The sequence below is a fragment of the Fulvia fulva genome, chromosome 9 (genome assembly GCF_020509005.1).
Source record: "Fulvia fulva chromosome 9, complete sequence".
Classification (NCBI taxonomy): domain Eukaryota; kingdom Fungi; phylum Ascomycota; class Dothideomycetes; order Mycosphaerellales; family Mycosphaerellaceae; genus Fulvia; species Fulvia fulva.
Window position 1 is genome coordinate 1,312,930 of NC_063020.1, and position 24,495 is coordinate 1,337,424.

Here is a 24,495-nt window from a genome sequence, read left to right on the forward strand (position 1 = left end):
CAGAACCCGCTAAAAGCGGGTGGCTTGCGGCCGGCTGAAAGCCGGCAGCGCTCTTTGCTGCCCGTACGGGGGTGAAAATGGAGGTAGGGCCTTCCGAATAGAGGTCATGCAACACCATCGAGATTGGAGACCATGGTATCGATTGGTCCCATTGTACGATTTCGAGGGGTCCTGGCAGAATGACATTGGCCCGAGTGCGAAGTTGCGCGAACTCCAGTGCAAGTGCTTTCTCGTTCTCGGCCCAAGTAGTTCGGTCTCGGGTATATGTGGTTCGTATGGGCAAGGCCCCGGTAAGGCTCCGATGTTGTAAGACATCTACATACTAGACTGACCAGGACATGCGAGAAGGATCGTGATGTGTATATCGCGGCACAAGGCTTTTCTGGCATCGCCTCCGAAGGCAATTCAAAGCGATGTTGTCTGCTGTACGGAACATTTCGGTTCAGTGAAGATGGATCTTCGGCCATTCCTTCATTGGGCAACTAAACGCGATTTGGTGCACAGAGTAGTTGTCGGTGCTTGTGTGTCGTTACGCTGTTGCCTTGGCTGAGAGAAAACAGCGAGCATCGTGGAAAGACCGACACGCTTGGAGAGACACTGACGAACCTTGAAATCTGCATTGTTGCCGAAGATAGAACTTGAAGTGGAGTCAGAGCAAGTGCTTGAAGTGGAGACAGGCACAGACCTTGGAGTGGAGTCAGAGAAAATGCTTGAAGTGGAGTGAGAGACAGACCTTGGAGTGGGGTCAGAAATGTGGCTTGAAGTGTTGCCAGGTATTTCGCCACCAGGTCCCGTTTTCCATGTGTTGAAGGACTTTCGAGCGTTGACGAGGGACCTGACCGGGCGTGGCCGCATTATAACCAAAAGGCGGTGCAGCCACCGTTGTGTACCTTGCCTCTTCAACCTGATGTCCAGCGCATGCCTCCAGCGCCTCCTGCCCCGAGCCAAACGACAACAGCTGCATCTCTTCAAGCACCTGCTCTTCTAGGACGACTGCCTAGCCCAAGCCACCTCCATCCTGTAGATACTTCCTAGATGTACACACGACGATTCGCTGTATCTTGCTACACTGTGCAGGACCCATCTTGATAAGCAGTTCCTGCATCATCGGAAAGAGGCGGGCCTCCATAGTTCTTGTGGTAGAAGTCCAGCGACAGGCACCGGAGAAGGGATTCCCATCTTGCCGCTGTGATGATGGTCAAATATCCCAGAACGTGGTCAGCATCTCGTTGCGGATTCGTCTGCAGGTCGCGAGGCATCTGACGGGGATCCGCCAGTCATCGCCTTTTAGCAGCTGGCCGTAATCGAGACTGAGCTCGTGGCATGATTCCTGCACGATGAGCTCGTAGATCTGAATGCGCAGCTCTGCTGGGAGAGAAAGAACGTCGTTGCGCGCTTGACTTGGGGACAGATTTTCCATTCACGGCTTGCGAATTGTTTGAGTACGCCATCAGGACGCTCCGACCTGCCTCAATCCAGCCAAATTGATCACCTTCCCGGCCATCGCGCCTCCCGTTGCCATGCTCCCAGGCGCCCCCGTTTGCCACCCAGGAATTTCGTTATAACCCTCCTCCTGACTCACCTTTTGCTCAAGCACTCTCCAAGGCTGTGGGAAACCCGCAGCAAGCGCATCACCGCCCGCGTTCCTCACACCCATGATCGAGAACTTGTGCTGTCGATGCGCGATGAAGCCTCTCAGCAGACCTTGATCCACTAGCGATGCGAGGATCGACTCGATCTGTCGCACGTCGGGCAGTCTTTCCGCTTCTGCTTGATCTTCTGCGCCGTCTAGGTCGGGGTCGATGTAGGTTTCGTCTTCGGGTCGGCGTGATTGCTTCTCGAGAGCTGATAAGGCTGCTACGAGATCGTCGAGGTCGAATGTCACAGCTGCTCGTGGGTTGTTCGGGTCGAACTTTGTTCCATTAAGGATAAAGATCTTGCGTACGAGACTTCGCCACACGAGGATTTCGCATCTGTTTTTGAGTTGTAGCAGTATGCGAAAGTGAAGGAACCAATCTGAGTGTGGGTTTTCGAGGCTCATGTGCTGACGGAAAAGTGCAAGGTTTCCAGATCGGATGGCTTGCATCAGCGGGAAGAAGCGCTCCTGCAGACCCTGCGCCTCAGGTCGTTGGAAGATTGCTTGACTTGGGAAGCGGCCGACGATGAGGCTGCTGGCAATCAGGAACACCAGTATGTAGCGTCGCTGCTTTACACTGTGATCTTGTGCAGAGCACTCGTCGTATGCTTGCTGCAAAGCTTGGCGAGCTCGTTCGAAGTGGTTGTTCTGGAACCAGAATCTGCCCAGGTAGTAGAGGTATGTGATGCGATCACGCCTAGAGTAGGCGGAGATTGGCATTGTTGTCGAGCCGATGCTCTGAAACACCAAAGTAGCGTTTTTGAAACTGCGGCATTGGAAGTAGATTTTGAGGCAGATGTTGGCGAGATTGTAGGCGCCACGTTGCTTGCCTTCAATCTTGCCGTCTCTGGTCACTTTGGACGCTCGATCAGTGACGCAGTTCGATAGAGCTGGCCTAATGAACTCCACCGCACGCTCAGGGAGCGTTCGTGCTTCGTTCTCGTTTGTATTCTCGGTGATCTGGGCTGACTTGAGATGCGCGATGAGGTGAGGTTGCTTGTCGAGGCCTATAGCGAGTCGAGACATGGCTTTGGCTGCGGACATGACTGTACCAAGCACCAGATGTCCCAGCTGGGCATGTGTGAGGGCGCTGTTGGCCTTCTTCTGAAGCTCAACGAGCAGCTCGTACGTCTGGAGGTACTTGCTCTGGTCCATATCGACGTCTCTCAGAAAGCTGAGATACTGCGCCACGAATCTGATGAACTGCGACCAGCTCGGACTTCCGTTAACTCCATCTCGAGCATGACTGAGCACATGCCTGCACTTCTCTTCGAGTACCTCCTCGGAGCCTGGCGGAAAGTTTTGTTGCAGCTCTGAGATCAGCTTGTTGTACATGTCCGAGTATGGCGGCTCGATGACCATGTAGTCTGTGATTCCCGCTTCGTTGTCCGCCTTGATGAAGCCATTGATAGCGACGAGAAACTGGCCCAGAATGGGAGTTCCTGACTGAGTTTGCGGTGGCATGCTGGGCACGTCGGCAATATTTCGTCGTGCTAGGAAATCCCGCTTGAGTTGTTCCTTCAATCCAGCTTCTCTCTGCTCGGAGGCTTTCTGCTCCAGGGCTCTCTGCTCGGAGGCTCTCTGCTCAGATTCTCTCTGCTTGCTGATATGGTTGTAGAATTGATTTTGTTGTTCGTATCGCCCGTTTTGCGACTCGAAGACTTGATTTGCAAAAGTCGCAGCCGCTGGCGCCTGACCAAACGCTGGATTCCACTGCGTTGAATCCACTCGACTAACAATATCAAGATCCTCGTCGACCTCGGGCGATGCGTCAAGTAAGTCGATATCTTCGTCCTGATTCACGACCTGAGGGTCGCCACCAAGTTGTACCGCCGCGCTCGGGTCGTTGCCGCCGTATGCGCCCAGTCCTGTCGACGACGATGGAAATGTGCATCGAGTATTGAAGTTTGAGCTGTTTAGTGAAGTGGCGAGTGGATGATTCTGTCCGGATGTGCTCGCTTCTGTCCCTAAAGCTCCGCTTGGAGGTATGTTACTCGAGCCGGTGTTACTCGCGAAGTTCGTGGACGGCCGATTGTCTCCAAAGCCGGCAGGCCTAGCGGTCCAAGGTGTAGGGGGCGGTGCAGTGAAATGTTGGTGATTCGCCCAAGGTGTAGATGGCGGTGCAGTGGTCTGTTGTTGACTCGGCAAAGATGTATGTGCAGGTGAAAACACCGCCGCCGCCGCAGAAAGATTGCTCGCGCGCGGCGTCCAGCTCGAAACAGGAATCGCTGAAGTCGGTCTCTGTTCACCTCCCTTCACTCCCGCTCCGTCACTCCAAGGACTCGCCTCAACACCCCCAAATCCCAATCCACCAGTCGAAGTCCCAAAAGCTGCAGCGGCACCTTTAATCGGAAACCCAGGTCTCACACTCTCACCAGTCCCAAGAACCCTCCCTCCCAATGGCACTTCTGGCCAATTAAGGCCAGGCTTCTTAAACCCCTCCTCCTTCCCTCCAAACACAGTGACGCCAGGCCCAAACAAAGACCCCTTACCCCCAAGCGCACCCGGCCCAAACCTCCCAACACCCACCTCCCCGATATCCCTAACAACCCTCTCCGTCCCCGGTATCAAAAATGCCGGCACCTCGTCGTCGTCGTCCTTCTTAGCGGTCCCGTAATACGGCGCAGTCTTCCAATTCGGCAGCGGTAGCTCCTTCTCCTTCTCCTTCGTAGGACTCGGGCTTGGTGTATTGCCTTTTTCAATCTGAGCTTGTGTCGGACGCGTTATGTTCAGAGGTGCCGGCCTTCGGTTAGTTCGGACTCGGGTTTGCCCCGCTGTGCCGAGGCGGCGGCGGCGCTGGGCTGGGGTTTCTTCTGGCATGGTTTATGACCAACATACATACTTCGATAGCAGAGTAACAGGGGAAGTGTAAATAATGGTGCTTTCGCAGGAGTATGAAGTTGTAGCAGCGTTTGTTCTCGTCTGTCCATATGCGGCGATCCGTTCTCTCTGTTGCATTGTTCGAGGTCCTCCCAAGCATTGACAGACATCGGCCTACATCTCAATGATGCCACTGACACTGATCGAAACCACCCACTTCACTTTGCAAGATTAATGGAAAAGATAGGAAGATGTTTCAACCTTTGCGAGCATGGTTAACAGATACTACAAGCGCAACATGTTTGCTCTTCATGTTTCTGAGAGGACACAGTATGCACATCTAAAAGCTACAGACAACTTAGAACGCCTTCGCTATTTCCGCACAGATACTATATTTCGTTCAAGATAGAAAGCTCAATTCTCGCCACTCTGCGACTGCCAGGACGTCTTGCGCAAGCCTCTCGACTCGCCTCTCTCCTTGACCGTGGCCGCCCTCTGGTTTGGCCGCTTACTTGAGCGTTTGGGTACTGGTGGTATAGGCAAGGCCGGGAGCGGTTTGTTGAGAAGCTCAGCAAGTGGAACAGGCGCGGTCTGGCTTCGTTTCAAGATTTCGTTAAAGCCTGGAACAGGCTCAGAGGCCTTCTTCGCCGCATCATTGGAGTCGAAGCGTCCGATGTTTGGGTCGACAGAGTAAGGCGGCCCGGCAGCAGCAGATGGTTCGCGAGTATCGCCGGCAGGTGAAGTAGAATCGCTAACATTCCAACCCCGTATGTTTAGCTAGTCGTGGAGATCGACACGTAATTCGTCAACGCAAGGAAAAGGATCGCTGAAGGACCTATCAGCACGATGTGGCCCAAATGGGCTTACATCGCCTGGCCAGGCACTGGCTTCCTCTCTATCTTCGCCGGGGCGCCACCCGTTGAAGTTGAAGCCTCCCCATTCGACGACGTCGGCGATGGGGATCGGGTTCCTTGGCTCGGTGTGAGTGGGCGAGGCACGATCGGTCCTTGGTGCATTGGTCCGTTTGGGCCCGGTGGGTTGGAAGGGCCGCTAGGACCTTGAGAAGTGCCCGGACGAGAGCCCTGGGGAGGAGGTCCTTGGGGACGTGGCTTGACGGGGAGCTTCGAAAGGCAAGTGCGTGGTGCAACACCTTGTTGGCTACGGTCCATCCTAATGCAAAGAGCCTGCGAAGTGTTAGTGGAAAGTTGCCGAGACAGTATGGCAGTGTACTCACCCAACCATCATCGTACTCGTGAAGCATGCGAACAAGCTGTCCGCTGATAAGCTCAAGCTCATCCTCCATGCTTGGCTTGAAGTCGAGCTGAACACGGTGAACATTGTTCGGGCCACGTGGTGGAGGGGGTCCTCGAGGAGATCCAGCAACAGGCACAGCGGCAGCAGTTCCAAATCTGGTCGACTTTGGTGTTGCTGGGTCGCTGCCTTCCCAGGATGACTTTGGACTGTGCTTCTTGTTGGCCATGACAGCGGCACCTGCTGCGACACCAGCCGCCCTTGCAGCATCCTGAGAGTCGTTCGATCGCTTGCCCTCGGGCTCATCGAAAGGATTCTGCGGTGGGGTGTTCGATCGTGCTTGCTTTTCTGCTGTTGCATCATCGAACGGATTTTGCTGAGCACCAGCTGGTGTGCGTTCCCAGCCAGACGTTCGCTTTTGGGCACCTGCAACCTCCAAGTTGTTCCCGGTGTTTCTGTTCTGAGCGTTGTTGTCCCCGATGTTGGGTAGGAATTGAGTGACGGGTCGGAGACTGAGACGTGGAGCGGTTGAAGTAGTGCGAGAAGAACGAACACTTGCAGGCACCTTCTCGGTCATGGACGAGTCGCGCCTGCCTGAACCCATGGCATCCATTGCTGGGTCGCGAGGACCGCCAGCTTCTACGCGTCGTGCACCGGCATCAGCAAAGCTGCCGTGCTTTTCGTTGAGCATGTCTTCCTGCTGTTTGGTGTTCCTCTTTCTACGCCAGCAGAAGAAGATCAGGCCGCAGGCCGCGGCAATTGCAAGAATGATTCCGAAGGCAAGGCCAGCCTTTGCGCCACCAGACATTTCGCTGCCGGACTGCTCGATTTGTGCATTGGAGGAAGTGCTGGCGGTTGCTGCGCGTGTAGCTTGAACTGGGGTGCCTCCAAGACGCGTTGCGGCAACGCTTGAGGAGGCCAATGCTGCACCCTGAAGAGAAGTCGCCAGAGTAGACTGCGCGCTGGACTTGGGAGTCACAACGGCAACTGGGGTGGCCGAAGCACCGACTCCGTTACCCGCGTTGTACTCAGACATAGCAGAGCTATACGAGGCCATGGCCGAGGCATATGACGCATCATCTGTGGACTGAGCTGCAGAATCGGCTGTTGGAGTTACGCCTATGGTAGAGTACACGGCGGCTCCAGAGAAGGTCTGTGGGAGCGTCACGTAGACCACGGAGACGCCTCCACTGTCGCGGGAATCGTCCTGTGTTGTCTGCTCGAAGCCGTCGGGAACATGCATTCTTGGTTGATCGCCATGGCTGTCGCGCTTGTGCATTGCCAGATGGTTCCTCGCGTCGGCATCCCTCAAGACGCGGCCCGCGTTGTGTCGTTTGTGGAGACCCATGTCGAATCTCGGTATCGTCGGTCGGAATTGTCGGGGTGTTTTCGATGGGTGACGAGGCGTGCTGCCGTCGGGCGTGAGACGCGCTCAGCTGAAGTCGGAGAATCACTCGAAGGTGGTAAGATGGATGTATATGGCGGCTAGATGAGGAATGCAGGCGGCGAGCGTGCAGTCGTCTAGACCTGCTGTTGTGGTGTCGCGAGGAATGTGAGATGGCTTCGCCCAGCAGTAATATTCGGAATCGAAGGAAGGAGTGGCCGCGATCTCAGTCCGCCGATGAACGAAGGGCGGCGGACCAGCGTTGTCGCAGAGAGGGTGGTGAAGGAGTGTGGGCGCCGGGCGAGGGCGTCTGTTGCGGTGGCTTCGACGACGGTGTGGTGTGTTGCGAGCAGCAGACAAGGAGAGCGAGCGGCGGAGAGTGCTTCGAGCGGGTGGCCGCGCACAAGCCATGCTCATTAAACTAGCTCCACGGTACCTGCATGTGGCGCAGGGATCGTCGCACTGCGATAGCACATGATTGGTGTGCCTCCCGAAGGCGTCGTAACGCTAGCTATTTTAGCACGGCCGCATTCGCCAACCCAGCAACGCGATCACGTCGACGACAGCAGCGCATAATTCGATAAGGCTGCTGCATCTTCCTTCTACTCTTCACGCGTGCAGCGTTGTCCATCCGTCAAGGTTGTGATGCTCGCGTGGGCGATGACGGCGACGCGACTGCTACATCTCCGTGGCGAGCATGTCAACGGTGTCGACGCTTCGTCTCACTGCTGATGATGCTTTCGGCGTCGAGCCGCTCGATCCTGTTCCAGCACAGTAGTCAGGGGCCACGACACACAACGTGCTACAGTACTCTCTCTTGACGTGTGGAACCGCGACCGCACAGATATCGAGGGTACACTGGTACCGCGGGACGGCATCGAAGCGTTCATCCACTCTGCATATGCAGCATATCCCGGATGCGTTCGCGGGCTATCTTGTTGTCTGGGTGAGCGTGGACAGCACGCTCCGCAGACGACTGCACAACATGGCTGAAATGGCTGTGCAGCGCAGCAGCAGCGACATGATCCGACGCATGGATCGCAGCGCAAAGACGCCAACACAAAGTGGTAGGAGCTGAGCTGAGCTGTGTGAGGTGCACAGTGCACTGACCCCACGAAACGATATTGATGACACAGATGACTCCACTGCGAATATGTTTCTGCAGAAACAACACCACGACCTCACGCAACGTCTGGCTTTCAGACAGATATCATCACCAGAATGCTGCCTTCGCCTTCACCTCCACCCATGGACGCCTACCGCAGCACGAACCCGTCCCACGAGATCTCACCGACATGGCGCAATGCTTCGCGATAGATGAAGCCAAGACCGGCTCTTTCATGGACAACAGCCTGCTTGTCGTTTCCGCCGGTATGCAACGTCACAGTGCGCCTCGTTGCCTCGATATACATGACGTTCAAGAACTTGAAGTAGTCAAGTCCTTCAGGGCCTTCCTCGATGTACTCACCCACGTCGTCCTCCGCTTCATACTCTCGGAAGATCTCGCCGGTCAGACCGCTGGCATGATACTGACTGAGGTCGCCATACGCTGTCACTGACAGGAGGAGCAGCTTCACGGTACTCACGCTCGTGCTACCGGCCTCACTGGCTACGGAGATCGATCCGCACACTCGACCGAGCCGGTCAATTAAGGATAATGTCGCTTCTGAGTCCATGCGAGACGGGTTTCTGCGTGTCGTCGTCTGAACGCTAACGAAAGGTGCAGCGAAACAGAGAAGCCGACTATCTCGTGGCGAGCATGAAGTCTGCTTGTACGCAGCACCTGGGCGCGCAGGAATGAGTCGCATGGCCTCTGGATGAAGCCGTCGGCCGAATGGGTCGTCCGGAGATCTCGCATACACTGGTGCTTCGTTTTCACCCTCCCCATCTGACTCATTTTCACTGTCCACGGCTTTGGGATCATTAGCCGTATCGCGAATGGCTTGGCCGTGATCGAGGGCCTCAACGATCTCACGAGCTCGCCGAAAAAAGTCGCCCCATTTTGATGTGATCGCATCGCAGGTGCCTTCAACGCTTGAGACACGATACCAGTCAATCCATGTACCTTGAAGGAGCCACATCTGGTCGTATCTGCTGTGAGTCGGCAGAGACATTTGGACTTCTCCTTGCCATCCCACCCAGGACCAGCTCGGGAATTCTGGCCTTCTTATGAGCGACCCTGTGCCAGCGAACAAGATTGCCCAGTCGAAGCATGATGCTGGCATAGCATAAAGGGACTCGTCAACGATCAGTGTAAGAGGTGCTGCGCGTATGAGGCCTTTGAAGGCGTTCAGGCCATCGAGCTGGTACGTCAAGGATCGTCTCGTGTACGAATGGACATGCTGCGTCCAACCTTGTAGGATGTACTGCGCCTGGTCATCCTTACCAAGTGTGTTCGCCGAAGATTCTGGATATACGCCAGCCACCTCTGCGTGTACCTGCTCGGAGAAAACTCCCACGCTGCAGTTGAAATAGATTGAGCCATTGAGAAAGATCAGGCACCGTGGAGACAGGCAGGTTTCCTGGTACCTGCCACGGTTTTAGCTGGAATCCGTACCACTCTCCCTTGTTTGACTCACGTCCAAGCACGCTGACTGTGGTGACTGTCCAGCAGCTCGCGTTGGTAGTACGGAAGTATCCCAACTCGAAGATCGTCGTCCACAACCGCCAAGTGCTGTGATCTTTCTGACCTGTCCGACCAGCCAGACAACCCGGAATTTGCTCCAGTGCCAGTACCGGCTACGATGGTTAGATCAGCACTGCTATAGATGGCATCCATAACATCCATCAACGCTTGCTTCGTGCTATCATCATCTTGCACGATACACAGCGAATCAACCCACAAGTACCGATGTGAGAGAGCTTTGGTCACCTCCATAGCGTGCCGTATGGTCAGTGGCAGCTTCATATCCAGCCCACCAGAATTTCGGAACTGCGCTTCGTTCGATCTCAACGTGAGCACGTTGTTGCTGCTGCCCCAGACATAGCTCAAAGCAACATAGCGTCCAGCCCACGGCTTCACCATATCCGTCATATCCGTCACCAGCTCAGACATTGACAGATCGCGTAGGCACATATCCTCGACATCAATCACCGTCAACCACGCCAGATCTGTAGCCTCTATTTTCCTCGGAGTCAGGAAGGTCCTCTCGCAGCGCCAGGCATGTTGCGTCTTGCATCGGTCCATCCACTTCCGCATCAGATCCACATCAAGTTCCTCGCCAACGAGTCGACCACGCAGAAAGCCGTCAGTATCTGCATCATCGATAAGCTGAATACCATAGTCCTGCCTCACGCCTTCGAAGCAGGGGTATAGGGCCGAGCCAAATTTGTCCTCGACACCCTCTGTCTCATCGTCAGGCTGCCAGTCGTAAGTGTTCTGTGCCCATTGTAGACTCCAAATGTCGCTGTCTTGGCCGGATGACAGAGCTTTTGAGTCGCTCTTATCGAGTGCATACCAGATAAGGTTGCAGAGTTCGCACGCCGAACGCGACTCTCGCAGCGAGGCGAAGGTTCTGGTGCAGACGTCCACGTTACGGCGCTCTTCCGGGAGCCAGGGTGGAGAGGTGAAGTCGGAGCGTTGTAAGTTGAGGGAGGAACAGAAGTGGCAGAGGCGGGCCATTGCTTATACAACCAAGTCTCAACGTTCATCAGTCACGAAGGATACAGCTGGTCTCTTCGGGTCGAGAATTGGAACAAAATGCGATGCGGCTGAGGTGCATGAAGTTGCTGCGTAGAGTGGGGAGCTTGCAGCCACAGCTACATGTTATACCCTGGCGCCATTGACCACGACAGATTTGTGATTGCTCGGTACTCTGGTCTGTGTTCCAAACGCAGCGCATAGCCTTGCAACTTGACAGGAATGAGCTTCAGTGTTGATGCAAAATGCGCAAAAGGCCCATAAGCACTGGCTCTGCACTGGACGATTCCGATCCTCGAAGAGTGCAGCAGGATTTGCTGCTCATTCACTTCTGTCGGCCAGGCTTGTGACCAGTGCACAACTGTCAAAACAGCGGAAGACCCGAGAAGGCGATGGCGTTCACCAGACATGGGACCAGCACGGACCAAAGTTATAAAATCAACGTCCTGCTGCACATTTCAGACGCGACCTTGAGAATACGCAACACCACCACCACCACCACCACCACCAACACGTCAAGCAGTGCCCTTCTTTACGCAGCTCTGTTCTGCTTTGTCAAGCCCGACAATGGCGCCTATCGAGGACAATGCCGGTGCTGCCGAGTCTTCAGCTGTGCAACCGCCGAGCTTGCTCGAGCGCCTCGTACGCCTGCCCGAGGAACTACAAGCTGGCATATTCGCACAGCTGAGCTACCAAGATGCGCTGCGTCTGTCGCAGGTCAATCGGTACTTCCATCTCAAGGTTGAGCCCGAGAAGTGCCCCGAGTGGGAGAAAGCCCAGTTCGTGTAAGTAACACATACGTTCGTGCTGAGTTATGCTCATGCATCATAGGTTCAAGGCTCAATTCTGGGAGAAGCACAACATGTGCGTTGCCGAGAGAATGAAGGGACCATGGGGACGGGGTGTAGTTATGCGCCTGACCGAGAACAACTATGCCTGCTACCGCTGCTACCGAGTCCGTCCTCGCACCAAGTTCTCGCTGCAAATGACGAAGAATTTCTGTGCAAAGGAGACCGAGAAGACTTTTTTGTCGCTCATATATCGGTACTGCATCGACTGTGGTCTTGCTGATGGGAAGTATCGACCAGGCATGACGCTCTCCGTCACGACTGACGAGATCCGAGACTGTCGCGGCAACAGAGACGGCGCGAAGCCAATCATCACGTGCAAGAAACTGCCACTGATCGTCTGCCGAGTCTGCGAGGAGATCAGCCCCTATGAGATTCTCCTCCACGCTCGACGCTGCCGTGAGTGCCTGAACGGTACTGCGAGGTGGATGGCCAATTGCAGGCACGAGGATGTGAAGCGAGGGCTTGCGAAGGTGAAGTGTCTGAACTGCGAGGCAATACAGTTGGTTCTCGATCCAGGACTTGCGTGTAAGCATCAGTGCTTCGAGCATGCGCGGATGTGTCGTAAGGACTGGAAGGACCAGCAGCGCCACCAGAAGCAGATGAGCAAGCGCGAGCGGAAGGCTTTCGGGCCAGGTGAGGAGCTTCTGGAGGACGATGGAGAGGGTTTGGCAGATGTAGCTTGGCTGTAGGAGGTTGAGGAGATGGTGCGCGAGGCAAGGGCGAGAAGTCGAGATCGCCAGCATGTGAAAGCTGCGACTCGCACGCGGGGACTGCACGGGCCTGGGCCTAGGATGAACTCCGCGTGCCCACTAGTGGGTAATAATCGAAGACAATATTTCGGCGCATCGAAATTCAACCCTGCCATCTTTGGCGACCTCGCAGCTTCACTTGCACCCTCTCGACCACACACAGACATGCTGCCATCAGGACGTGCACGTCGTGCGTCTGAGCCTCCACCAGCAGCGAAACCCCTTGATCCGCCGCCCGTTACTTTCTTCCAGCGATTGCAGCGTCTGCCTGGAGAACTGCAGCTCTGCATCTTCGATCACCTTGGATACCAGGATGCCATCCGCTTGTCACAGGTCGACCGGTGGTTTCAGCACCGAGTCAAGCCGCAGACATGGCCGCATAGGGAGAAGGCAGATTTTGTGTGGGTAATGACTCTATCTTGCAGGAAGAAGTACCAGCTAACACAGGTACTGTAGATACAAGGCCCAATTCTGGACAAAGCATAACCTCTGCGCTGGCCCACTCGGCAGCTTCGAGACATACCCAATCCATATGATCTCAAAGGCCACAGACGGCTTCGCATGCTATCGCTGCTTCCGTGTGCGTCCGCGCTCAAAATTTACAAAGAGCAAATCAACAAGACACTACGCCCGAGACGTCGATCGACACATCAGACACTGCATTGACTGCGGCATTGCGGATGGCAAGTATCGCTCGGGTACAATCTTCTCCGTCGTACCAAAGTACCACAGCCGTGGGAGGCGCATGGAAGATCACATGATGATCTGTCCGGCCTGCCACAGTCCCGGTAGAATGTCAAGATTCACTAGCTGTTTGACTTGCTGCGCGCAGATGGATGAGCTGGACTGGGACCCGGATGAGCTTGAGCTGGTGAGGCAAGGATTCAGATGGGTACCGTGTGGGATGTGTTGTGTATCGCAGCTTGTGATGAATCCGGACTTGTGTGAAAGCTGTGTTGGAGCTACGCGCAAGCTACGTAAGGATGCGAAGGACGAGGAGGTGCGCCAGAGATTTGCAGTGAAGATTGAGCGTAAGGGGCCAGGTCGAAGGAGAGATCTTGCGGAGGATGAAGAGGTCGGTCTGGCAGACGCTTTATGGTTGCAGTAGAGTCAGCGTGCTTGCTGGTGCGAAGGATTCTGATGAGGGAGATGGGCAGTGCTGTGATATTTATATTCATGGCCGACCTTTTCCCCATACGACACTCGCCTCGACTTGCTATAGCTAGCAGCGGTGTTTGATGTAATGACTATCTTCCTTAAGCCCAAAAACAAGAGGCTCCTGTGGCTTTGCGAGGCGATCCATTTTCAGCCCCCTCGCCCATCTCACAGAGACATCGACAGCGCATATGTCTACGCTTCTGATTCTCGAAAAGGCGTCATTCTGACACGTCTAATGCCGACTTCACTTGTGACTGTAATTTGCACATGCAAAATCACCGACGTTCAACAAGCTACATAATTTCCAATCCTCCACGGCTGCTTCAGACCACTTTTGCACTACATCAAGCAGAACCACAATCATGACCGACCTCACCACCAACATCACCGCAGTCACCGCCCAAGTCCTCAAAGGCGCAAAAGCCAAGCTCCGCAAGGCCTTTCCATGTCTCACCGAAGATGCCCTGCAGAACGCCATTCAAGCGACCTCTCTTGAACTTCAGCGCAAACTCGCAGAGCAGTGAACCTCACCTCACTTCACACAATGACATCGAGCTGACCCCTTTCCAGGATCCCAGCCATGACCGCCTCCCACACCAGAGCCCACCTCAACATGCTCCCCGCCGAGCTCCGTATCCGCATCTACGAATACGTCCTTGCTCGCGATGACGACAAGCCCTTCAGAACAAACCCTAACACCTACCGTAAAGCACGGGCTCAAAGCGTCGTCACCATCACTCAGCGAACAGCCATGCCCGCGCTCCTCCGCCTCGATCGTCAGATCCGCTCCGAAGCCCTGCCAATCTTCTACAGCCAGACGACATTCGTGATTGTGGCAACGCCAACGACGAGAGATCAGCGCTATTTTGGCGAGTGGCTGAAGCTGGTCGGAGATCGTGATGCTGCGATGATTAGAAGGCTCGTTGTGTGGTACGAATCGAGACATCGGCTGAACCCTCTGGAGCGGAAGGTAAGAAGGGACGCCAAGGATGTAAGCAGGAAGCCGCGCAAGCAGGATGCTATTGAGGACGTGGGACTGGGAGGTTGTGTTGTGCCGTATGGTTCAATCAGGGTGGCTTATGGAGCTTCGAAGCTGAGTGGGTGTAAGTATATTAACGATTAGAGGAGAAGCGAGTGGAGGCTGGAATGATGTTGCGAGTGAGCGGGTTCCGTGGGTTCGAATCATGACACCCATGCGACTTATTCGCCGATAAATCGTTACTGGGATCAGTAGGAGTCTGTTATGGCTGCGTTCGGTGGCAATATATCAGCATGTCCTTCTATATCCCTCATCTATGATCTCAAACCTCTAAGCCGCTATCTGAGCCGTCCGCAACGGCACATCATTCAGCTCATCAGCATCTACCGCGGTCTTCTCCGAAGCCAGATCTTTCCCATCGCCGAGCTTGTTATTCGGCATGACGAACGCCAACAGGAACACGACTGGGAAGCACATCACAAGTGCCACCCAGGTCATGTATCCTATCACGTCCGAATACTAAGAGATCTGTCAGCAACCCGTTTGCACACAGCCGGGGATAAACTCACCGCAGCATTAACAGCAACCCTCTGCACACTGCCCCACTCGGGAAGCGTGCCCGTAATGGAGTCATAGACGCTCTCAATCACATCCTCACCCACCCCACTCCCCAGCCTGAACCGCAGCCGGTCCTTAAATGAGCTGGTATATATCCCCCCAGCAATCGCACTCCCAATCCCCCCTCCCAAATGAAGACTCATGGCAATCATCGCCGTAATCCTCGCAACATCCGCATGCGGCACCACAATCTGACTCGCCACAATCATCGTCGTCTCAATAATCCCGCTACCCGCACCCTGAATAATCTGCCCGATGAAGAGCTCGAAGAGCGTACTGTTGTTGGTGCGGAGACGGGTCATGAGGCCGTATCCGATTAGGCGAACGATCGAGCCGAAGACGGCCAGCCATTTGTAGGCGCGCATTCGGTGCATCAGGGCGAGGCCGAGGATTACTTGGCCGACGCCGGAGGCGTGTTTGAGGTAGGTTGCGTCTCGGGGCGAGAGGTCGTGTGCTGCGACGGACCAGGGGAAGAGGTAGGTGTGGGTCACGGTGTAGCCGATGGCATCGAGGATTGCTACGGAGAGGGTCGCGGCGATGGCGGGGAGTTTGAAGTAGCTGCCAGGCACTGCTGGATGGCGAGCAATGCGACGTTCGTACTGCCATCCGCAGAGAAGGAGGGTGATACCGAGGACGAAAAGGGCAGGGACCCAGCCCGTTTTCCAGTGGCCGCTGCTCTTGGATGAGAGGGTTATGGGAACCAGGACCATGGCGAGGCCGAGGGTCAGGAGTACTAGGCCGCCTAGATCGACCTGCAACGCGAAGTCGCGGAAGCTGATCTTCTTTTTAACCACTGCTCCGGCTTTTCTGGCCTCCCGTTGTCTGCGGAATAAAGTCATGACCAGGAAGCAAGCGCCTGCTGGGTAGAAGATCGCGAGGAGAGCGTAGCCCCATCTCCATCCGATGCCGTTGACGACTTTATCGACTAGAATACCAGAGACTGCTGGCGTGAGCAGACTGGGCAGAAAGAACGCATTAGCCGCCAATCCTCGATTCCGCATCGAAGTAAAGTCGGCGATCAAGACGAAAGTGAGAACATGAGTTCCCGCCGCTCCTGCTGTATAGACGGCGGCGCCAAGAGCGAACGTGTTGAAGGATCCTGCGAAAGTCTCGACAATGTACGCCACCACGTAGAGGCTGACGGCGAATGCGTAAGTTTCTGCTCGGCCTAGGACATCGGATGCTTTGGCGAACGGGAGCTTGAGCACGACGGAAATGACCGAGCTGGCTACGTCTAGTGTGCCTTCTTCGGAGAGTTTGTTCAGACCGGACAGGGCGTATGTGCTGAATGAGCCAGCCATTGAGCCTTCTAGGCCGCTGGAAGGTGGTTGTTAGTTACTGCGATTTTGGAATATTTTCGGAATATGCCTACCCGACCACGATCATGATGACCAGCCTGTACGCGGATTGTCAACACTGGCTTCATTTGAATGAGTAGTCCTCTTACCCAATGATGAAATGCCTTCTCGTCGTGGAGGACCATGCTGTCGCATCAAGATGTGACTTCTCAGCACCTGCCATCTCCTGAAGTTCCAGGTCGTCGTCATCTTCGGAGAACGTTTTCGACTTTCGATCCCGTAGTTCAGTATCGTTGTCAGCTATCACGTCAATGCCACTCAGTCCGAAAGAGTCCGAAGGTCCCAAAGCCACATCTTGGGATCCGCTGGTGGATGTTAGCCTGGACCGGGTCGTGCTGGTGGGCCGTACTTACGCAGTATGTAGTAATTGATACTTTGTCCCCGATGGTAACATCTTGCGCCGTGTACTCCAGATATGAAGTGCTTCCAAACGCCTGACCAACAGACGAGGTTCCTCCCAATCCGGGTTTCAGATGCCAGACCCGCTCAATATCGTGTCGCGGTAGGTCATGAGATTCGCGTGGCTTGTGTATGGTGGCAGAGATTCTGACGACCTTCTCAGACGGTAGGCAGCGAGCATGTGTTGTTGGTATTTACGAATACGGCCGGGTGAGATGTGGCATTGCTGGCAGTTGGTGAGACCACCATTCCCCTGCCTCTTGTCCGTGTGTGCCGAGAGTCAAGGTAGCTTGCAGGGAGAGAGACAAAGAAAGCATACTTTTTCAGTCTCAGTGTCGGCATCGTCCAAGTTCTTTGACACCAACACTATCCACGGGAGACTTCAGCCTTGTTGATAGGGGTTTGCTTCAAGAGGATGATCATGTTGTGTCGTTGTGGCGTGAATGCCATGATGGGGAAGGCTGACGCGTGGATCGCATGAGCCTTGAGACATGTCATCGGCATTCCATCAACACAGCCTCGCTTGTTGCACGTCTGCGGTCGCAAGGGAAGAGATAGCACAACAGGCACATGTAGGAGTGATGTCTGTCGACAAGGTGGGGCTTGATGGAAGCAGGTTTGCCTTTCGCCCATCTTGCCCCACGTCCAGCTCCTCCTTGGTGAGCGATGCAGCGCGACATCCGAGGGCGGAAGCAGGACGATGCATTGACACGGCGCCAGCGAGTAGTAACTTATACGATCAGGTAGGTCTCGTTCTCTTTCACCGTCTGCATCTCTGTTTCACATCTGTTTCACATCTGTTTCACATCTGTTTCACATCTGTTTCTCACCTGTTTCACATCTGTTCCACAGACGCGTGTCAACCAGGATGCCCAAGTTCCCCAGTCTACAGCAGGACATCCTCCGTCAGTACAGACCCGGCGTGACTACGTGCTACAGCAGCTGATCGCAATCCAGTGCCACGCGACATCACCACATGGCAATGGCTGTTCGAAAGCCCGACCTGCTCACCCCTCCGACGATACCCCGAGAAAGAGCTGGGCGGCTTCACAGATGTCGTGGCCAAGGAAACGTTGAACTGGAAGCAAGTCAAAGAGAACGCCACATACCTGTCGGCCGCACTGGTCAAGAAGTACGGCCTCAAAGAGACGGAGACAGTAGCGCTCTTTAGCGCCAATACAGTATGGTACCCAGTCGCCATGCACGCGACACTGCGTGTTGGTGGCAGAGTCTCCGGAGCCAGTCTAGCATACAATGAGGAAGAGATGACCTATGCGCTCCAGAAAGCAGATGCCAAGTTCTTGATGACACACCCGCACAGTATGGATGTCGCCATCAACTCCGCAAAAGCCGTTGGCCTGCCACAGGAGAACATCTTCCTCCTGGAAGGCGAGCTCAAGGGCTTCAAGAACATCAAGACTCTTATTGAGGAAGGCAAGCAACTCGGCGAGCAAGTCCCAGTTTGCTCCATTCCAAAGGGCAAGACGAACTTCGACATTTGCGGCTTTCTATCGTTCTCGTCGGGAACTACTGGTCTACCCAAGGCTGTCATGATCGCCCACCAAAATGTCATCGCTCAATGCCTCCAGATCATGCCAATCACGCCCTCCGATCACAAACGCATCCTGGCCCTCCTCCCCTCCTTCCACATCACTGGCCTTGTCCACGTCCTCCACCTCCCTCTCCTCATCAACGCATCCGTCTACTGCCTCCCTCAATCCACCATGAAACTCATGCTCGACGCAATCGTTGAGTACAAGATCCCCGAACTCCTCCTAGTCCCTCCACTCATCATTCGATTGGTCCGAGATCCATTGGTAGAGCAATACGACCTCTCCTTTGTCAGGCGCTTCTCCTCCGGCGCAGCACCCATGTCCGATGAAATCATCCAGCTCCTGCAGAAGAAGTTCCCAAACACAGGCTTCAAGCAAGGTTACGGCATGACGGAATCCTGTTCCTGCATCGCAACACACCCTCCCTGGCTCTACGACTTCTCCTACGCCAAGACCGTCGGCACCGTCTGCGCCAGCACCACCGTCAAGATCATCAAGGAAGACGGCAACGAAGCGGAGATCGGCGAGCCTGGGGAGATCTGTGCCAAAGGACCACAGATCGTGATGGGATACCTCAACAATCCCGAAGCAACCAAGGAGACCTTCGACGAGGAAGGATACCTCCACACCGGCGACCAAGGCAGCATCGACTCCCACGGCATCATCACCATCCTCGACCGCATCAAAGAACTCATCAAAGTCCGTGGCATCGGCGTCGCGCCCGCTGAACTCGAAGATTTGTTGTTGGGCCACGAGGAAGTCGAAGACGTCGCCGTCATGGCAATCCAAGACGACTACTCGGGTGAAGTCCCCAAGGCGTACATTGTCCCCAAACCAGGGCAAGAGCCTGGGCAGGCGCTGGGGAGGGAGTTGTTGGCGTTTGTGAAGAGTAAGAAGGTGAGGTATAAGGCTGTTAAGGAGGTGGAGTTTATTAAGGAGATTCCGAAATCAGGGTCGGGAAAGATATTGCGGAGGATGTTGAGGGATCAGCATAGGAAGGGGGCGCAGGGGGTTGTGGTTAGGGAGGAGAGTATGGGGTGGTGGGGAAGAGGAGTGGGTTGGTTAGACGTGTAGATGCTTATGATGTGTATGAGGGTATGATGTTCACACATTTTTCTCGTCTCGAAGTCGCATGGGGCGTCCACTGCACAAACTCCTCATCCCAACTCCCTCCACACTCCCGCCTCATTCCCGCCTCATTCCCGTCATACAGAACCCTCACGCCTCTCTCTTCCAGCCCATACTCCCCAAGACGCATGACACACCAGAAGCGCTCCCTAGTGGGCTCCGGCATACGACCACTGATCCAATAATTTTCTCGGCCGTAGAGTGGGGACAACTCCCACAACCAAATCTCCAACTCCCCCAGCGTCTGAGCCGTGAATCTGACGTCAAGCCTCTTAATCTCGGCAGCGGTCTCTTTACCAATGTCATAAAGCCAATCGGCGACTTCGGAGGGTGGGAACGGATAGGGCTGGCCTGCGTCGCAGGTAGCGATAAACTGGGAGGTACCGTAGAAGATGGGACTTGCTTCGTGGCGGATCTGGCGTGAGAGGTAGACTAGAGGCGGCATTGAGTCCTTTTTGGGCGGATCTCTAGAGATGCGGCTAGGTTCTTCGAGAATGGTAGATTGTGTCTCGAAGGGGTCGTCTTCATCTCGGGCGAGGACGAGCTCGTAAATGTTGACGCGTAGTTCGGCTGGAAGTTTGGTGAAGAAGGGAGAGCCGACATTGGACGCTGCGATTGTAGGTGGTACACTGTCTCGTTTTAGCGAACTAGTACTAGATTGTCGCACAATATGCACTTACTCGGCCACGAGGTCACTCGGCAGTCTTTGCAGTTCCTGTAGTGTTTGTTCCGACATGTTGAACACGTTGACGTGTGACACGGGTTTTGTAGTCGATAAGTGAGGTGGAGAGTTTCGAGTGAAGTTGCGGTGGACTCGATGTGAAGTGGACAGAGGCAGAAGAATGCAGAATTGAGGAGGCGTATGAAGAGAAGGTCGGCTAAAGGTTAGCATGTGAAGACGACGGTGCTGCCGCACATGCGTTTCACATGATGTGTTGAGAATATGGACCATACTCGAGCGGTGTCATGCTCTTTGATACCACATGCATCTTGTATCGAGGGTCGGTCAGTTGCCCATTGTGTAAACATAGTGTGCCGAGTCTCTTGTTGGTCCGAAACGCAATATCTTTCTTCAGCTTTTCTTCGCCATTAAGGATAAGGTCCGACGCAAATGTCGCGACGAATAGAGCGTTCTTGTAGCAGATTAGTAATTCTTCTTGACGGACTTGCCGGGAGATGCGCAGGAGCGGTGGCATAAGGTCCACCAGAATGGGCTTCAGTGTGCTGCCATAGGATCGAATCGATGTCTGTGTCTCGAATGGCTCATCCTCGTCCCGAGCAAGAACGAGTTCGTAGATGTTGACTCGAAGCTCGGCTGGTAATTTGTCAAGGGCGAAGCGGGCTTTGGCGGCTGCCGTGGTAGCCTCTTTGTTTGGCTGGTCGTCACTTTGTAGGAAGTTGACTTACTTAGCACCGAGGTCGTCTTGGAGCTGTCTTCCCATCTTGTCCATCGTCAGAGTTGAGGAATGGATATGCTTTGTGGATCTCTGCGCACGCGTTGCGCAGTACATACATGCTTAGCGAGCGTGGCCGCGTAGTGGGCGGCGTTGTCATCCATCCTGTTGGTCGATGTCTGGATATGTCAGAACTACGCTAAGTGTGAGAATACGTGTTTGGAGGTCACACTTGCGCATGTTTTGACACCTTCCTCACCTTCCTCCATTCGCTTTCGCTTCTGGCTAGGAAGAAGTCCGGTTCTTAGCATCAGTCGTTCACTTGGAGCAGTATCACGCTAGGTTCGTTCAGTAGACTTTTTGGTGCAAGCCCGACTGCCAAAGCTCCGCACCAAAGGTGCGCATATTGCTGCTCGACTGGATAGCTCGCGTGGCTGACTTCGTAGTGTGCGTTCTGTCACTCAGTGAGATTGCTTCGCATCCATCGATTCCATACTTTGTGAGCAGCACAGTGCACAGTGCTGCCTGCTGCCTGCTGGTCACCCATGCAACTCCAGAGTCGGCCACACATTGGGTGCACAGGGCATTGTAAGCGCAGCGCGCGGGAATGGCTTCCAGTGCTTATTCCGCATCGATAGGCACGATCCGGAGTAGACTCCGACTGCCATGAGAGCAGTGTCATGTAGCCGACCTCGTGACTGTTGTGCTAGGTTGACTGAGCCCGTCCTTGGTAGCTCCTGCAACGATACTGCATCTTTCGGTGCGTGTGGTGTAGGCTGTATCGCTATCCAGCATCAACAGTCGGATGACATCGGGAGTCAGCTCATACGATCTATGATTACCGCGTCATCTTGTGCTCGCAGTCGAAGCTCATCTGCCGACTACGATAGATGCAGGCGATGCGCTGTCTTCTTGCCTCAGCAACATTCGGTCGAGGTGGGCACGAGTGACCTTTGGACAAGGGAGCTTCGTCTCTTGGCCAGTCTGAAGTAGAGCTTTTCAGCGGCTACTTGCCTGATGTTATAGTACGCTATGCGACCAGAGCCAGGCCGCATTGCAACATGGCCTGAAGTGGCAGGTCGGCACCTGCAAAGCTGTAGACCAGTGCTGTATTTCTGATCTTGACGCCACAATCTGCAGTCCTGCTGCGGTCCTCGAGGATAGCGGGACTTGATTCGCGCCGACTGTAAGCTCCACGAGCAAGCGTGATACAAGCCTGATGTACATTTCTGCAACTCGTCAACGCAGCTCGGCGGGTTCAGGAATGCAGCAGATGTTTCGTAGAAGCACCTGCGACGATCTGATTGAGCCGTGCTGCTCAACACTGCAGACAGCACGTCGTTCACCGGCGCTCGGTTGCATTTTGTGCATCATAGCGGAGCCCGTGGCCATGGCAGTTGTGTGACTTGTGAAGGTGGTTGTACAGGACACGAGCACATGCCCAGCCTTCTGTTACACGAAAGCATTCGCCGAATGCTGTGATTCCAGTCTCTTGGACCTGGTGATCGTTCCTTCGGGATTTGGTGAAGCGAATGTCGGCAGTCAGGCACACAAATCTCAGGTGTCCGACGAAAAGGTGTGACCAAAGCCGGATCAAAACCCAGGGCAGAGCTTGGTCAGAAGTGCGAAATCACATGCGTCCGCGGCAGCCTCAACGCGCAGCCGGACGCCACACTTCGCGGCCGTCGGCGAGTATGACGGCACGTCTTCATGCACATGTCAGAAGCAGTCGACAGGGCAGCAGGGCGGATAGCTGTCTTGGCTTCACATGTCTGGCCCACAATCGCGTTGAGTGGAACCCTGCCATTGTATGGATTCGGGACCCATTCGTCTGCATGCCGGAAGGCTGCAGTTATCTTGCGTGATTGTGGCGAGTCAGACGTGATGGCGGAGGCATTCGCAAAGGCTCAGCGCCTGCGATCGCTGATGGTAAGATACAAAGGACAGCTCCTGGAGGGCTCGACGACGAGGTTGTAGCAAAGTCTGTGGCGCAATACGAGCAATGCGGCAGAGACCGAGCGAATGAACAGCGAGCGGAAGGCGGGTGCGCAGATAACAGGCAAGCGCGATCCCAGCAACTTTTGGTCTTCCCTTTCACATGCAAATGTTGCGCGCATGCAGGATCTTGTGTGCTTGCGTCGCGAGCGTTTGGGCATGCGTGGAGTGAGGTAAGAACAGACGCACATCTCTCAACGCCTCTCCTTATCGTTTCGCACATTCATCCCACAATTCACAACCCACTTTCCTCTCCCAAGACACGCCGCACCGCACCGCACTGCACAGCTTTCACATTGCATACCACACAAGCAGCGCAGCAACCGGGCAGCCCCATTCGCCGACAGCAGAAGTAATCTGGAGGCACACCACGACCAGCTTGATACAGACAACCACCAGGTAAGCGCGTTCCGCAGCATCCTTGCTCAACACTGCTTCGCCAGCGAATCTTCACAGTCGCGAGTCAGATCTCGCAGTGCAGTGAGATGGCAGTCGCGATTGCAGAGTTGCATCACAAAGCATCCAGCACGAAAGGCCGCGTCTAGCCAGCATTGGAGCGCCAGATCGAGCTTTGCCAGTGCCCCAAACACCGTACCCACCTCATACAAACACCGCCAACAAACCGTTCTAACAGCCACACGCAGACCACCGCCGACATGCCTCACGCCACCAGCGAACAGCCGCTCACTAACGGTGACAAGCTGTCGTCGCAATTTGTCCACCACTTGGCCTCCTACCCCGTCGTCAACGACAGCATCAAGGCTGTGCAGCAGAACCCATACGGCAAGAAGTCGATCGAGCTTGCAGACGGCGCATACCAGAGGTTTGGCAAGCCAGTGCAGCCATACCTCGAGACACCATACAGCTACGCCAAGCCATACGTCCAGAAGGCCGACGAGATCGCCGACTCTGGCCTGAGCCATGTCGAGCACCGCTTCCCAATTGTCAAGGAAGAGACACATACCATTGTTGACAACGTCAAGAGCCTCGTTTGGTGGCCATACTCATACGCTACCGACACATGGCAAGGTCAGTACCATCAGTCTTGTTCGACCCACATCCATGTCATGTTGCTAACAATGCCTACAGACGAGTACAGCAAGACCGCCAAGTCGAAGAACCGTGGTGATGGCCTCCCGCTCCCAACGCTCGTCCTCGCCTACATCAGCTTCAACCTCCGCGTAGCCTCTGACTTTCTCCACACTGTGGCCAATACTGTTGGTCCCAAGTACGAAGAGAGCAAGAAGAAGGGCGCCGACTACGTCCGCGAAGCCCAGAACCAGGCTGAGCACTACAAGAAGGTCGGTCAGGAGAAGGTCGACGAGTACACCAAATTCGGCCAACAAAAGGCTGAAGAAGCCAAGAAGCAAGGCGAAGAGACCGTAGACGAGGCCAAGAAGCAGGGTGAGGAGACCAAGGAGCAGGCCAAGTCGAAGGCTAATGTGAGTTCAATCATCACTTATTGTTCTTTCGACCATACTAATGTGCAAGACAGGGCGCCAAGGAGGAAGCCAAGAAGAAGGCCGACAAGTAGAACCATCGGATGTCACCACAAACCTGATGCATCTTGTTACTGTTGTTG

The 24,495-nt window shown here is 54.8% G+C and overlaps 10 protein-coding genes across 10 annotated transcripts; 5 read left to right on the top strand and 5 right to left on the bottom strand.

The window, feature by feature from the left end:
- Positions 1-1,450: 1,450 nt before the first annotated feature.
- On the bottom strand, positions 1,451-4,456 carry CLAFUR5_09100 (PCI domain-containing protein; the record flags this gene model as incomplete). Its single annotated transcript, XM_047908248.1, has 1 exon — positions 1,451-4,456. The coding sequence occupies one exon, from the start codon at positions 4,454-4,456 to the stop codon at positions 1,451-1,453; it is 3,006 nt and encodes a 1,001-aa protein (XP_047766122.1).
- An 863-nt stretch (positions 4,457-5,319) lies between these two features.
- Positions 5,320-7,055, bottom strand: CLAFUR5_09101 (uncharacterized protein; the record flags this gene model as incomplete). The annotated part of the gene is made up of 2 exons (XM_047908249.1): positions 5,320-5,640; positions 5,691-7,055. The coding sequence occupies 2 exons, from the start codon at positions 7,053-7,055 to the stop codon at positions 5,320-5,322; spliced, it is 1,686 nt and encodes a 561-aa protein (XP_047766123.1).
- A 1,292-nt stretch (positions 7,056-8,347) lies between these two features.
- CLAFUR5_09102 (uncharacterized protein) lies at positions 8,348-10,713 on the bottom strand (the record flags this gene model as incomplete). Its single annotated transcript, XM_047908250.1, has 2 exons — positions 8,348-9,620; positions 9,671-10,713. 2 exons carry the CDS (start codon positions 10,711-10,713, stop codon positions 8,348-8,350), a joined length of 2,316 nt encoding a protein of 771 aa, XP_047766124.1.
- Positions 10,714-11,298: 585 nt separating this feature from the next.
- Positions 11,299-12,271, top strand: CLAFUR5_09103 (uncharacterized protein; the record flags this gene model as incomplete). Its single annotated transcript, XM_047908251.1, has 2 exons — positions 11,299-11,516; positions 11,563-12,271. 2 exons carry the CDS (start codon positions 11,299-11,301, stop codon positions 12,269-12,271), a joined length of 927 nt encoding a protein of 308 aa, XP_047766125.1.
- A 225-nt stretch (positions 12,272-12,496) lies between these two features.
- On the top strand, positions 12,497-12,817 carry CLAFUR5_09104 (uncharacterized protein; the record flags this gene model as incomplete). Its single annotated transcript, XM_047908252.1, has 2 exons — positions 12,497-12,736; positions 12,788-12,817. 2 exons carry the CDS (start codon positions 12,497-12,499, stop codon positions 12,815-12,817), a joined length of 270 nt encoding a protein of 89 aa, XP_047766126.1.
- Positions 12,818-13,851: 1,034 nt separating this feature from the next.
- On the top strand, positions 13,852-14,612 carry CLAFUR5_09105 (uncharacterized protein; the record flags this gene model as incomplete). Its single annotated transcript, XM_047908253.1, has 2 exons — positions 13,852-14,009; positions 14,060-14,612. 2 exons carry the CDS (start codon positions 13,852-13,854, stop codon positions 14,610-14,612), a joined length of 711 nt encoding a protein of 236 aa, XP_047766127.1.
- A 186-nt stretch (positions 14,613-14,798) lies between these two features.
- On the bottom strand, positions 14,799-16,838 carry CLAFUR5_09106 (MFS siderochrome iron transporter C; the record flags this gene model as incomplete). Its single annotated transcript, XM_047908254.1, has 5 exons — positions 14,799-14,987; positions 15,038-16,403; positions 16,459-16,482; positions 16,534-16,749; positions 16,798-16,838. 5 exons carry the CDS (start codon positions 16,836-16,838, stop codon positions 14,799-14,801), a joined length of 1,836 nt encoding a protein of 611 aa, XP_047766128.1.
- Positions 16,839-17,711: 873 nt separating this feature from the next.
- CLAFUR5_09107 (4-coumarate-CoA ligase 1) lies at positions 17,712-19,470 on the top strand (the record flags this gene model as incomplete). The annotated part of the gene is made up of 2 exons (XM_047908255.1): positions 17,712-17,748; positions 17,801-19,470. 2 exons carry the CDS (start codon positions 17,712-17,714, stop codon positions 19,468-19,470), a joined length of 1,707 nt encoding a protein of 568 aa, XP_047766129.1.
- Positions 19,471-19,474: 4 nt separating this feature from the next.
- On the bottom strand, positions 19,475-20,476 carry CLAFUR5_09108 (uncharacterized protein; the record flags this gene model as incomplete). The annotated part of the gene is made up of 2 exons (XM_047908256.1): positions 19,475-20,153; positions 20,205-20,476. The coding sequence occupies 2 exons, from the start codon at positions 20,474-20,476 to the stop codon at positions 19,475-19,477; spliced, it is 951 nt and encodes a 316-aa protein (XP_047766130.1).
- A 3,093-nt stretch (positions 20,477-23,569) lies between these two features.
- On the top strand, positions 23,570-24,447 carry CLAFUR5_09109 (uncharacterized protein; the record flags this gene model as incomplete). The annotated part of the gene is made up of 3 exons (XM_047908257.1): positions 23,570-23,942; positions 24,003-24,355; positions 24,409-24,447. 3 exons carry the CDS (start codon positions 23,570-23,572, stop codon positions 24,445-24,447), a joined length of 765 nt encoding a protein of 254 aa, XP_047766131.1.
- Between the last annotated feature and the right edge of the window lie 48 nt (positions 24,448-24,495).